Raw genomic sequence first — 14,217 nt, 5'->3', positions numbered from 1 at the left:
ATTTTTGTCATATGATAAGAGTTTCATCTATCTCTTTATTGCCCAGAATTGGTTCTCAGGATTTTTGCAGCCATGAACAGGGATCTCTAATTATGGTGAAACCATTTTGTGATAAGAAAAGGATCAGCTATGTAATCTGTGGACATGGAAAAAGAATAGAATATATTTGTAATCAACCCTTTGATTCTGCAATTTCCTCTTAAACATTTAACAGGAAGCAATCAAGGACAACATTATTTTCTTCCTAGAATACTATGAAAGAGGCTTCCTTTCTTTAACTCAACTTTTTGGAAACCAGCTTTGCAGAGGAGCACATTAAACTCGGATGCTGACCATTCTCTCCCTTCAGTGTAGAGCAACATTAATATCGAGTAGTAGTGGGTTGCTAAAGGCCCTCTTCTATCTTCATCAAGAAGCATTTCCACTATTAAGACACCACCACCTGTTTCAAAATAAATTTCAATATATATATTTAGAAATGAGAAAATGCTGCTATAGTACTTATTTCAGCAGCCAATGAACATTTCATAACATTTTGAAAATACCCAAATTGTACGTTATGAATCATTCTTTCAAATATGTTACATATATTCTTGCCAATAGACAATACAGGTCAATTTTTTGTTGTTCTTGGATAGTTTGTCAATTTGCAGATATTTTAAATACAGTATTATGCAAGTCTTCTCTCAATCTTTTGAAGACATTGACCATGTAAAGCTTTTTCTGTTCTACATTGTTGCCCCCAGGTTTTGCAAGGTCTACTTTTCCTTCTCTAAGCCATTGGCCAGTCTTGCTGAATATTTTTAATTTTAGTGTACCGTCCATGTAATATTTTGTCTTGTCATTCCCCTTTTCTATTCCTTCCAGATAGTCCTCAAAATATGACCAAAATGAGCCCAAAATTTCTGTTGTTAAGCAAGACAGTTATTAAGTGAGTTTTCCATTTATTGCCAGAGTTGTTAAGTGAATCATGCCATCATTAAACAAATCTGGCTTCTCCATTGACTTTGCTTGTCATTTGCCAGCTGGGAAGGCTACAAATAGTGATAACACAACCTATTCAGTTATACTTATAGCTGTGATGTACATTTGTTGGTTTGCTTCTTGCAGTGAGCTGGTGCATATGTTTGATATTGGCGTCTTTAAATGTTTGTGCTAGCTGTTTCTTTGGAACACGTTTCAACACAGGCAACCTTATTCTGTTGTCTTTGTATTGTTTTAGATGCCCAGTTATTTTTGTTTCAATTCTTCTACTTCTTTAGTTAGATAGCTTTGTTCTTTCTGGGGCAGAGAAGGTGCCTGGTTTCCAAATGAAAATAATTCTATAGCTGTTCTGTCTTCCTCTTACTGGCAACTCTCCCTGACTTGATTGACTCTATAGTCTGCGTTACTTCTGCAGAGCCTCTTGATTTCTTTGCCCTGGGAAGATTTCCCCAGTTCTTCCAATTCCGTTTCTGTGAATACCTTATTTCATATTATAAATTGTCATTGATATACTAGTCTCCGTTCTGTTATTTCTGATTCTGGATGTTGTTCTTTTCAGAACTGGTGCATTAATTTAAAATATCATCATCTTGTTTGATTTGACCTGTAATAACATCATTATTTCTTTGTTTCCAATCACTGCATATTAGCAATAGGTAAACATTTTTCCTTCCATTAGTTTTGCAGCTGCTGGTCCTAGTTACTCAGCCAACAGTCCTGAGTCCTATAGCCCAGTTTTCACCAGATGTTCAAAGACTCTAACAACTAGCATGGTCCCTGCTGACCTGAGACACCACTGAACTGGTACAGGTTTCTGTAATTTACATTTCACCATATTTTTTAGGGGAGAGACATTCTTTGTCTGACTCCCCTGATGAAACCATCCAGCATGGTTGATCCTCTGGCATAGCCCTCAGTTTCATCATAGCATACAAGCCCCACAACCACACCAAGGTAGGGGCGCACTGGAGTTGTTATTATTATAATCTTCCACGATGAAGAAGTTATTACTTATCAATTTAGTCATTTTTGCAGCAAGTGTAGAATGATTGCAAACATATATCTAGGCAGTAAAGTCCAAGAACGGGTAAAGAGCCACAGGGACATAAAGAGAGTTCTTTTTCATTTGTAGCACAGCAAATAAAATAGAAATGAATCTGATTTGCACAATAAAAGCTTTTTGGGTTGTATAGCAGAAATAGCTGGAAGGGTCACACTGGAACCAGAATTTTTCTGGTCCTGCAGCTAAATAAGTTAAGTTGCAGTTGAATGCCCAGGAAAACTGGATGGTGAATTTGCAATGACACCAGATTTAGGGGAGTTCAAAACTTGAGCCAAGTATGAACTTTGGCAGTTCCTTAGCAGATTTAACTTTCTATGATTAAAGAACACCTACCAGGTTTGCAGGCCTGGTAAACTTTGGATAACAGCTGCAAACATCCCTCGTCCGACAAGACGTGCAGAGTCCTGGCCAAAATGTAGAGGTCAGCTTCAGGAATGGGATCTTTAAAAAAATCACCTACAAAAATGAGTAAAATCTCATAAAGCACCATGCTTTCCAGATTATTCTGACAGAATAATCTCCTCTCTTTAAAAGCCACAGAATCCTGTCTGCCTGTGAAAGCTTTTTGTGCTTAGCAAGACATGAGTTCAACCCACATGGAACATCACATCTTTTACCTGCATGGAAAGTGATCCTGGTCTCTTCCGAAGGCAAACCATGGTTCTTGGAGGCTTCCACTACTTCAGGGAGATCAAAAATGGTCACAGCACATGTTGGGTAGAGTGAAATCAATTCTTTAGCTAAACCACCAGTGTTTCCTTAAAGACAGCACAAAATGTAATTAAGTAACTGCAGAAGAAAATTTTGTACATGTCCCACTTTTTTGTCTGCTTCCACCTGCCTGTAATTGGAACCTAGAACTAAGGAGAAATTTCCTGACAGGGAATGATTAATCAATGGAACAACTTGCCTCCAGAAGTTGTTAGTTCTCCAACGCTGAAGGTTTTTAAGAAGCGATTGAAGAAACATTTGTCTGAAATGGTGTAGGCTATACTGCTTGGACTAGAAGACCTCCAAGGTCGGTTTCAACTGTTATTCTGTTATGTTCCTCCATTCTATGAGAATTCCTCAGGATGGAATCACTAAATATGCCAAATATCCAAAAACACCACCATTCAATGCAGATTGAACAGTGAAAAACTGAACGTAATTTCAAAGTGGACTAAATCCCACATCATCTTCAGTCATGGTCTCTTGCATTCCCCAAATGTTCTCAGGATCCTTTATTCATGAGCTGCTACCGGTATGCTCTGATTTCAGTTTCTTTCCAATTAGGTCAGCACTGGAAGAGGAGAAGACTGTTTTCTTTTCAGAAATGTTTCCCCTTTTCAAACAGCCTCTGCCAATTTCTCCACTGACTGTAATATTATATCAGGTCAAAGTGACAGTTAATCATCTCTAAAACAGGACTATTCCTCAGAGTCTGCTATAGACATCCTAAAGTGGTTTTTGATCTCCCAAGGATTTCTCCTTTTCCAAATGCAGATGAGAAAATTTGTAAGAGAAGTTAAGAACCCATCCAGCCCATTGTCCCAACATGTGAAGAAGATGGCAAAGCGCTGGCTGAACTTACCACCCAGATCGCAAATGAGTGGGAACTGGGAGAGGTCAAAGGCAGAAAGCACTTCTCTTCCTACCACAGGCCAGATTTCCTTCATGAAATTGGAGAAGGTTTGTAACTCTTCCTTTGATCTAGAATTAAAATAAACATCTCTAAATATAACTTTATGAAATGCTATTGTTGTAATTGTTTTTACATATCTATTTATGTTTGAATTAAAGGAGTTCTTTTTACAGCATCACTTAAATGATGTTGATCAGAATTTGGAAAAATCTGCATGTGATACATGGAACAATCCTATAATTTTGGTTGACAATGTTATAATGTTCTGGAAATAAAGCAGATTCCCGTAGGTGCTCTAACTACAGACCTGTGCTTTGTATAAAAAAAAGAAACACTTGGTCAATTAGTTGTGCCCCAACAATATTCCAGTGCCCTAAAAGAGAAGTTGAATATGGTGATGAGTCAGGATCATATGATGGTGAAGATTAATCATATTGGTTAGTTTCCCACAAAATAATTACTCTAATGACCATTCTCTAAAATAAAAATGTTACCTGTACATGACCTCATACGTCTTGTTTGAGGGAGAGCCATATATCGATGGTATCTGATTTTTTCCTGTCCTAAAAGAATTTTTAAAATGTTAGAAAGAAACAAGACAATCCTCCTAGCATTTTCTTCTGCATAGAAGTAGATCCTGAATGTCTTACAGGATTTTCAAAGATCAGATTTTATGATAAAGGTTTCCTTATTAAGCCAGTACTCCTTTACTCTCTCAAGTATGGTGCAAAACGATCTTATGCATCTCTACCAGGAAATAAAGAACACCAGGCTGGTAGTTTAGATTGCTTAGTTGAAATAGTTTAGGTAGCTTAGTTGAAGAAAGTTGATGAGGGTAATGAACCCAACTCACTTCTTTTTTTTTTATTATTAATTTTTTTTTATTTTTTGTTACATGAACAACATATGCCCATACCAGTGGGAAAAGAAAAAAATCAAAAGACAAAAAACAGAAAACAAGGCAGGGGGGAAAAAAAAGGAAAAAAAAGAAAAAAAACAAAAGAAAAAAAGAAAAAACACAAGTATATATTATAAAAAAGTATATCAGCTGATTACAACATGTTTTTGTGCATCTCTTCCATTAATTCATATTAATTCAAATATCTTAACTCAAATGTTTACCATATTGACATTATCATACCTCCACTTTTAGTTGACTACAGTTGTTTAAACATCCTTCATTCTTAACTATGCCAAAAATTTAATCCATAACCACATGCTAGCATTTCATTTACTTGTTTATAAAATCCTCCATTAACATCAAATCCTCATATCCTGTTTTAGCTAAACATCTATAATATTTAATACCAAAAATTCCATCCTCCATGTATATAGTTTACTATCATTCTCCTTTCTTTATGTAATTATATCATATATCATAGCATTTTCCCCATATTAGTTAAGATTTAACTGTATATAGTTTTATTTTATTTTTTAATAGTGATAATTATTGTGATTAATAACCTTTATATATGGTCCAAAAATATTTCTAACCTTCCCTTCTCATATCCAATTATTATTTATCATATAAACTCCACATTATATACATTACTATCATTATCAATTATTATTCAACTATGTCTATTACAAATAAAATTAATTAGTTTTAGCTAATTTTGAATTGTATTCTTCCATCTATCAGCCTGTGTCTCTCCAATAAGAAAACCTCCTTAATCCTGTTGCCATTCGTGGATCAAGTTCTCCAAACGTCTTTATGAGCAAGTCCAAACAAGAAGATCTTTGCACCTTTTTGCTTAAGGTGCCTCTCATATAATATTGCCGTCCTCTGTTTATTCCCCTTTTCAGCTTGTCTTTAATTCTCAGTGGTGGTATCAAAAGTTTTGCAAATGATATTTCATAAAGTATAAATTCTTTAATGCTTCTCATTCCTCCTATGCTCTGTCTTTCGAAGTAAATCTTCTGTGTGGCTGCCCCCACTTCAAACATTCCATCTTTTTCTCCCTCAGAGGTAAACCAGATGCCCGGAATGTCAGCAAATTGAAAATCTTCATCTCTGACATCCTTCGTTTGTATTTCAGGAACATTCAAACATTCAACATTCTCATTTTTTTCTTCATATTTTGTTGTTAGAAACAGCAAATAATCCAGCTTCCTCTCAAATCTATCGTATGTATCAGATAACTTTTGTAGTGTGGAAAAAATCATTTGAAATGAATCATTTGAAACTTGAACAGATGCCATCTTTGTACGCAGTTAGTATTTTCCCTTTAGAAACTTTAAGGTATTTGCAAGTAAAAACAAGCTGGGAGCTGTACAATCTTATCTGATCTTAGACCAACCCAGCCAAGCAATAAAAGTGTCAAGTTGTAGGGAGCAAAATTATAGTAAATTGGTTTACAGCCCACTTACAGAGAGTCAGAGGAGATGTTGGAGTAATCTTTCCTTTGTCCATGTAAGTAGCATTTAAAACATTTAAAAAATAGGGTAACCACCGTCCATAAACCCATAAAGAGATCGAAATCGCCACTAAATTATTCTGTTCTTTGGTTTCAATTAGCTTAAATTTTTATGCGGACCGTCTCTCTCTGAGTAATAAAATCACCTTATCAGCTGGAAACACTCTCGCCATTCTTAGGGGCAACCTGCAGTTTCGGTTAGCTTACGGCTAATCCAGAAGTCACTGGCAAAGGAGGTTAAATTCCAACCCCCCAGGGACTTTGCGAACGTCTCTGGGGTCACTGGATCTCCTCCTACCTTTCACTGTCTCTCCGGGACAGCTTGGGTCCGAAATGGACCGTCCAATTTCCTTCGGAAGAGGGGAATTTCAGGAATAGCCTGAAAATCCGTCTTCTCACTGCTAAGCCCCGCCTTCTCTCCCAACTCACTTCTATATTGCTGCCTTTTTAACCAGGTACAAATTCTTTGTTGTCCCTATTTTTTTAAAAGTGATAATTTAATAATTTGGGTTTAAAGGAAGATTCAGAGGCAATCTCAATTCAGCAGGTTTATGAATTCATTGTTGATGAATTTGTAGATTAAAAGAAAAACCTGAAATCTTTTTGTTTTAAGATTTATATCGGATAGAGTGGCTAAACAATTAATCAGTCACTAGTTTGTGTCTGATCCTTCACAACCCCATGAAGCATACTGGTCCCCCTATTCTCCACTGTTTCTCTGAGTTTGCCCAAACTCATATTCATTAAGCTGCTGACACTATCTAACTTTTCTCATCCATCATCACCTTCTATTTTTGCCTTCAGTCTTTCCAGCATTTCTGTCTTTTCCAGTGAGGCCCCTCTTTTCCTTTGGTGGCCAGAGTATTTGAGCTTTAGCTTCAGTATCTGAGCTTCCAAAGAATAGTCAGAGTTGATTATCTTTAAGATTGACTGAGTTGATCTCCTTGCAGTCCTTGAAGGCAAATAGAGTGTTCCTAAATCAAGTGGTTTCTAAAACCTGTAGAGTTTTAATATGGTGGGGATCGTCATTCTAGTAGTTAGCATACTAAACAGGGAAGGTCTACCTTATGAAGACTGGAGTGATATACAGGTAGTCCTCAGGTTACCACAATTTGTTTAGCAACCATTCATAGTTTCAATAGTATTGAATTAACGGTGTTTATGACTGGAAGTTGGAAGTCACATTCACATGAAGGTATTGCTCAATTAACTACAGTCCTCACATAACAATGGAAACTGAGATTGCTAGAATAACAGTTGCTAAGGAACATTCACCTGACAGCACACTTTATGATGGCATCACTTAGTGATGGAAATTCCAGTCTAATTGCTGCTTGAACTTGTAACCGGGAATATGATGACATTTTCACATTTTAAAAATTATGTTAACACCCAAATTCTTATATATAATAAGCAGGTTATTAAAATACACCACTATTTTCATTGTTTATTTTTCTTTGAAATGTAGCAGGGGGAGAGGAGTGAATAAAAGGAGGGTTTGGGAGGAAGCAGAGGGGACAGAGGGAGTACAAAAGGGGAAAGGAGGGGCTTGGCTGGGGGGAAGAGGAAAAAAAAGGAAAGGGGAGGAAAGGAGCAGGAAGCAGGGAGAGTGGAAGTGAGACCAAGGGAAAAAGGGGGGAAATAAGGGAATAGGACAGCAGAGGCTTCTATGGGCCAAGCCTGAGGGAGAAAAGAGAATAGAATAGTAGAGGCTTCAGTGGGCCAAGCCTGAGGGAGAGAAGAGTTTGAGTGAAAGGAGGCAAGCAGAGGAAACTACGAAGGAGCAGAGGCTGTGGAAGGAGAGCCCAGCAGACAGTTCAAGAGAGAGTGAAGATAGAGAAAGAGGAAGAAGCTCCAAGCAGCTACCTGAATACCACCCCATTCGTGACTTGCCTGCTGAGAGGAGGCTGACAACCACCCCATCACTTGACCCTGGGAAGTTGAAGTGCATCAGAGAGGGACCAGATTGGACTGGCAGCCATACGAAGAGGGCCAGGAGAACCCAGACTCCAGGGGCCCTTACGAGGGTTAGCGCTACAGAAAAATTAGCTGAATATTGTTAAATCCCATAACATACATCTGAAAACATCATTCAAGCCAGTAACTCCAGTCCTCCTATTTACAAAAGGTTACCGATCAGTCATAAACTTTAATCTTAGTTCTTCTTCTTAATGAAATGACTCCATGGCATAACTTTAAATGTTTGCTTTTCTTGCTTTTATTATTAGAGTTTGGGTTTCTGTTCAAGTTTTTCTTGTGTAAAACTTTTTAATGTTGGTACCAATTACAATAGAGGGGAAATTCTGAGGAGCAACATAATGGCTGTCTGTAATTTACTGCTGTTGTATTTTCATTTTGGCATATATGATTTAGAGAATTCCAATTTAATAAGGATTAATAAATAATTTCCTTACTAAAAACTAATAATGTCTTTAAGTGTACCATTAAAGGATAATAACTCCTTAAGTCAGTTCAGGATATGGTGACTATATGAAGATAGTCATAGTTTTGTTGGCAAAAGGAAACACATTTTTATGAAGAAATAAGAAACCAATTGTTATTGAACAACAATTTTCTTCTGATATTTTTTTTCTTTTTTCTCACTGTTTGGGTACCTGTTCTCCATAGATCTGAGATTTGTGAGTCTCCAACCCAAGGAATAATCAGATACAGCTCAACATAATTTTTATAAGAGCATTCATGATTAACCTGATTCTGTGAATGCTGCTATTGAATATTTTAATACTAATTAACTGAGATCTGATTAAAGCTGTGAGGAAATAATAACAGATGTGCCTATGTAGGAGTTTACAACTATAGTGTATATCTCATGTTTTGAAATGGGAGGAGAAAGACTTCAAAACAACCCAGAAAGGCAGAAGATTTTCCTTGATTTTTCTAAAAGAAGGAAAATATGAAAGAATTGATCTGAACGGGAAATTTCAGTGATAATAATCCAATGTCATTGCAATTAAGGAAATATCTCTGTTAATGTTATATTCAACATTCAGAATGTGAAATTTCCTTAGTTTCTTGTGGACTAGGATCTAATAATTCTGGTATTAGGATGATTTTTCATGCTCTAATGTTATTATTCTGGTTTACTAGCCCCCTGCTGGATTTGTTTACCTTACAGCATCAGAGAAATATTGCATTGATGGATACACAACTTCAGAATAGAATGATATAGTTTGATACTGAGACTTTGGGCTTGATTTGACCAGGTAGAGATTGGTAAAGTCTGTGTTTCCATAAAGATCTAAAAAAATAATAATACTGGTATCATTGCATGTAAACTTTCAATTCATTATAGTGTCTTTGTCTACTTCTTTAAAAACAGATTATGCTGTATTTATCTCAAGCACATCATAATAATATGAGAGCCAGTTTGATGTAGTGGTTAATGTATGATGCTAAATTTCTTGGAGACTATAAGTCCTGTGTCACATTAGACACAAAGCCAGCTCTTTGCGCTGGTCATTTTCTCTCAAGTCTAGGAAGCAGGCAATGGTAAACCTCTTCTGAAAACCTTGCCACACAACCTGCAAGGACCTGTCATTTGGCCAAGTGCAATGGCTGTTTTTTTCCCCTCCACATTTCATCTGATTTAGAATTTGGATATAATTTCATTTTGAAAATTGGTTCAGTCCCATAGTACAGTAATGGTCATGGTTTGGAAGCAACGTTGGTTTTGTTTTGAAATAACCAAAGACACCAACTCAACATGCTAATGTTTTACTTCTGGTTTATATGACTTTCCAAGAATGGATATAAAACAGTGGTAAGACCAAAAAGATGCTGTGAAGCAGACTGGACCAAATCTCAAGGAAAGTGATAAAGTGATCAATACATAAAAATACAGACACAAATCCAGTTACTACATACCATATAGTGGGACCTCGGGTGCCGACTGTAATCCGTTCCAGACTTCGGTCAGCACCCAATTTGGTCATGACCAGAAGAAAGACAGACTGCGCAGGCGCACACATTAAAGAAAACGGCACAGAAGGGGAAATTGCTGTGGCTATGTTTATTCGGCACCCGAGGATGTGTTTGTGACCTGAGTGAAGTGGATTTAGTGGATTTAGCAGATTTTTCAGTCGACACTTGCATTGTTCATGGTCTGAGCCATTTAGGACCCAAAGGTCTCACTGTACCAGCTTTCTGGCATGTGATTTCTGGAATCTCCCCTTCTGCAAACTCTTGGATCTGTCAAGCTCAACAGGTGCAGTCATGTATTGCCTATTATTATGGAATAATTGATGGCCATTCCATTTGCGCCCTCCTTTTCACAAGATTACCTTTGCCATCTTTGCACTCCAGTGTCAGGAGCTTTAACCCCACACAGGCCTCCAGCAGCCTCTGCATCGTGATGGGGCTGGTGCTCAAGCGTTCCGCAATAGTTGTGGAAGACAGCTGTTCCCTCGACTCTCTCAGCAGATCAAAGACACCCAGTTCACAGGCAGTTGAAATGATCTAGGAAGAAACAGCAAGAAAAAAAAGCCATGGCTTTCCTCTCAGTTCACATCCAACAATCCCAGAATCTATTTGTGTGGTTTACCGAAGAACGAATCAAGCAGGGCTACACATGTAATTAAACCAATACAAGAATAAATGTTGAAGCTGCCTTCTACTATAATAAACACTGTTGAGACCCCACATTTAGAATTCAAAATTTCCTGAAATAAATTCAACCCAAATTTAGCAAATAAATTTCTAAACTCAGGGATTAGATATAGGACAGATATAGACTTTGTTGCAATTTAGAGTCAAAAACATGAAGAAGGATGTACAATCATTAAATTCTTTAGCAAATTACAACATAAACTTTGGTGATTCTATTGTTTTCACAACTATTAAGAAGTATTATTCACCTTATTGTCACAATAGTTTGCAGAGTTAAAATTGTTTAATGCTTTATGAATACTAATTAAATTAATACAATAATAAATGTTGAACCTCCTATCTATTATAGTAAACATTGCTGAAACCCCACATCTAGTTTTTGTTGCAAGATTAGAGTTAAAACATGCAGGAAAATATACAGTCACTAGATTATTTAGTAAATTGGTGGAAGATTATTCGTGGAGATCAATGTTAGTCCATAGGATGTGGAAATTCTGTAACAAACATGAAGCTTTAATCATCTGGTAATAAAAAACGATGTTATGAAAACCTACTAAGGAATTTACCTTATTACACCTATCATGGTGTAATCAAATTTTATAAACTTATTTTTAGTTTCTTATTGGCAAAAGAAGAGCATATTTGAGCCAGGAAACTAATCTACAGATATCCAATGAAGCTTGTCCGCTCAGAAGACACAAGAAAAAATCTTGCAGCCATTTAATAGCTGACTCTTTCATTACAACATAAACTTTGGTGATTCTATTGTTTTTAAACCATTAAGAAGCTGAGAAATGGAAGGTCTTTTGTATTTTCAAAGTTAAGTGTTCATATTTGGAAATACTAACCCATCTTACCTTAAAAGTTATAAATGAATGCTGGTAGCTAAACAATGTTTGAATGTTTTCAATTTCTTCTAGTGAACTCATTGTTCTTGGCTTCTCTCGTTGACCAAAAGAACCTTCCTTCAGCCAAAATATTTGGTATTCCTGAAATTGGCAAAATATAGGTGTCCAGATAAAGTATGGAAAACATTAATAAAGAGAGAACAATGGTACACTTAGAAGGTTTTCAAGAGTCCTTCAGCAAAGGCTCCTGAATAAATTGAGCTGCCCTGGTATTAGAGGACAGGTGCTCTCATGGAGAGACCTGAAAACCAGGAAGCGTATATGCAGGTCTGATTGGCACACCTTAAGAAAACCATGACATAGTTCTAAAAAGTATAAATTTGGAGGATGGAGCTGCCTTTCTAAGATGTAAATGTTCAATCTGAATGGCAAGCAATAAAAACAATCCAGAGAGAATATGAGGCCATCCCCACAAACAAAACAAAGCCAGTGAAAGAAAGGGAAATTCTGAAAGGGATTTGTTCATTTCCAGCCAAGCATCTTAAGCATTTCTTTATATATATTCAAGTTAAATTACTGCTTCTCATCTTTAATGCCCTTTATCCATTAACTCCATGACTGCCAGAACTTATTTCTCTTGGGAACCCTAGAGGTAGGGCTCCTCCCCCCCCCCACCAAATTCTCCTTTCAGAGTATCTGTCCCTTGGTTCTCCATACCTGACTTGGAAAAAGTAGTGTCAAAACTGTTCAGATAATTTTCCTTTAAACTATTTGAGAAAATGGAAAATAATGAGAAAAGGAAGAAAGAAAAGAACTGGCCTTTTGTTTCAGGAAAATATGTAGGAGTGAGGGCTAAGTATATGTGTACAGCAACACATTTTAGAATATGGAAATATATAGTGTCCGAAGTTTCATATTAAAATATATTTTATTCTTTGTATTGTTTTCATCTTCCCTTAAAAAACATTAACAGAAACAAGAATAGACTGAGAATCAGTGAATTCACTAGATAATTGACAGTAAGGTGAAACTAAGTTAATCAAATAAAAATAGCAAATAAGGAAATATCTTTTAATCAAACTTCCTCAAACTCCCCAAATAAGTTACTTAGACCTAGGCACTTCCACCCCAAGACAAGCTCCCCTATCAAAGTAGGTTGCTGTACAGGGGTGGGTTTCAAAAATTGTTCGAACCTACTCTGTGGGCGTGGCCTCCTTTGTGGGAGTGGCTTGCTGCCCATGTGACCGGATGGGAGTGGCTTGCCACCCATGTGACCGGATGGGAGTGGCTTGCCACCCATGTGACCGGATGGGAGTGGCCTGCCACCCATGTGACCTGGTGGGAGTGGCCAAGACGATGTTATTACTAGATATTACTAATTACTAGATATTATTAATATTACTAGATCATTATTAATGCATAGATAACTGTGGGACATTACACACCCACCCACACCCACAAACTACGACAGTGCTAGGAAAACACCAAAAAAAAAAAAAAATCCCCCCCCCCCCAAAAAAAAAGACTGCCAATGAAACCAGTTTTTTTTCCCCTAAGCCTAAGAACAGGAAAGACAAAGTCACTGGAATAAAAACCATCAAGGCAATGTGGAAAATTATAAAGGACAGGCACTCACAGAACCATCAACCACCTCAGAATTACCTGAACAAGTAAGGTGACCAGATTTTCAGATTGGTAAAGAGGGACACCATTGACCGGGGGGGGAGCTAGGCCGCGGCAGTTACTGCCAGCCCGCGACCTCGCTAGGGACGTCTGGTCACCTTAATTATATACATCCTCTCTCTCTCTATCCATCCATCCATCTGTCTGTCTATCTGCCTGCCTATCTAGTTATGGTATCCCTCTCCCTCTTTCCCCCTCTCTTTCTCCATCCATCTATCTGCTTGCCTACCTATCTCTCTCTCTTTCTCTCTATCCATCCGTCTATCTGCCTGCCTATCTGTCTATCTAGTTATGGTCTCTCTCTCTCTCTCTCCCTCTCCCTCCCTCATCTCATTATCATCTATCTCAGTGTTTCTCCACCTTTTTATAAAAATATTTATTTATTTATTTTTTGTTACATAGACGACACATACCCACAACAATAAAAACAAAACAAAACAAAACAAAAAGAAAAAAACCCATCATCACATACAGCATGTCGTTTGGTTACAAATGTTTTAACATTTATCATTCTTATACATTTATTATTTCATTTAATAGGTTATAATATACAGTTTGGGTTGCTTTGTTTACCATCCCTTCCTCCTGTTATAACACCACCTTATTTTCCCTTTCTTTTCTCCCTTCCTCCCTTCTCTACTTTCTTCCTTCCTGCTCTCCTTTCCCTTCCTTCTTCCTGTACCTTTCTCCTACTCCTGCTCTTCCTCATCCCCTTCCTACCCTCTCTCCTCCACTTTCTCTCCTTTCCATCCTCCTCTTCTTAACTCTTTCTTTTCACCCTCTCTCCCTTCTCTACTTTCTTCCTTCCTCCTCTCCTTCCCCTTCCTTCTTCCCTTACCTCTCCTTTGCTCCTGCTCTTCCTGTTTCTCTTCCTACCCTCTCTCCTTCCTTTTCTCTCCCTTCCATCCTCCTTTCCTTTCCCTTTCCTTTCTCCCTCCCTTCCTTCTCTACTTTCCTCCTTCCTTCTCTCCT

General features: G+C 37.4%; 1 protein-coding gene across 1 annotated transcript; it reads right to left on the bottom strand.

The window, feature by feature from the left end:
* Nucleotides 1–233: 233 nt before the first annotated feature.
* Nucleotides 234–11,643, bottom strand: LOC116514622 (acetylserotonin O-methyltransferase-like). Its single transcript, XM_032226238.1, has 8 exons — nucleotides 11,572–11,643; nucleotides 10,390–10,564; nucleotides 9,218–9,347; nucleotides 4,166–4,234; nucleotides 3,621–3,739; nucleotides 2,665–2,805; nucleotides 2,381–2,503; nucleotides 234–442 (listed from the first exon to the last, which is right to left on the bottom strand). The coding sequence occupies exons 1-8, from the start codon at nucleotides 11,641–11,643 to the stop codon at nucleotides 234–236; spliced, it is 1,038 nt and encodes a 345-aa protein (XP_032082129.1).
* Between the last annotated feature and the right edge of the window lie 2,574 nt (nucleotides 11,644–14,217).

The sequence above is a fragment of the Thamnophis elegans genome, chromosome 11, assembly GCF_009769535.1.
Source record: "Thamnophis elegans isolate rThaEle1 chromosome 11, rThaEle1.pri, whole genome shotgun sequence".
NCBI lineage: Eukaryota > Metazoa > Chordata > Lepidosauria > Squamata > Colubridae > Thamnophis > Thamnophis elegans.
Note: the sequence above shows the minus strand (reverse complement) of the source record. Positions and strands in the feature narration are given on the sequence as shown.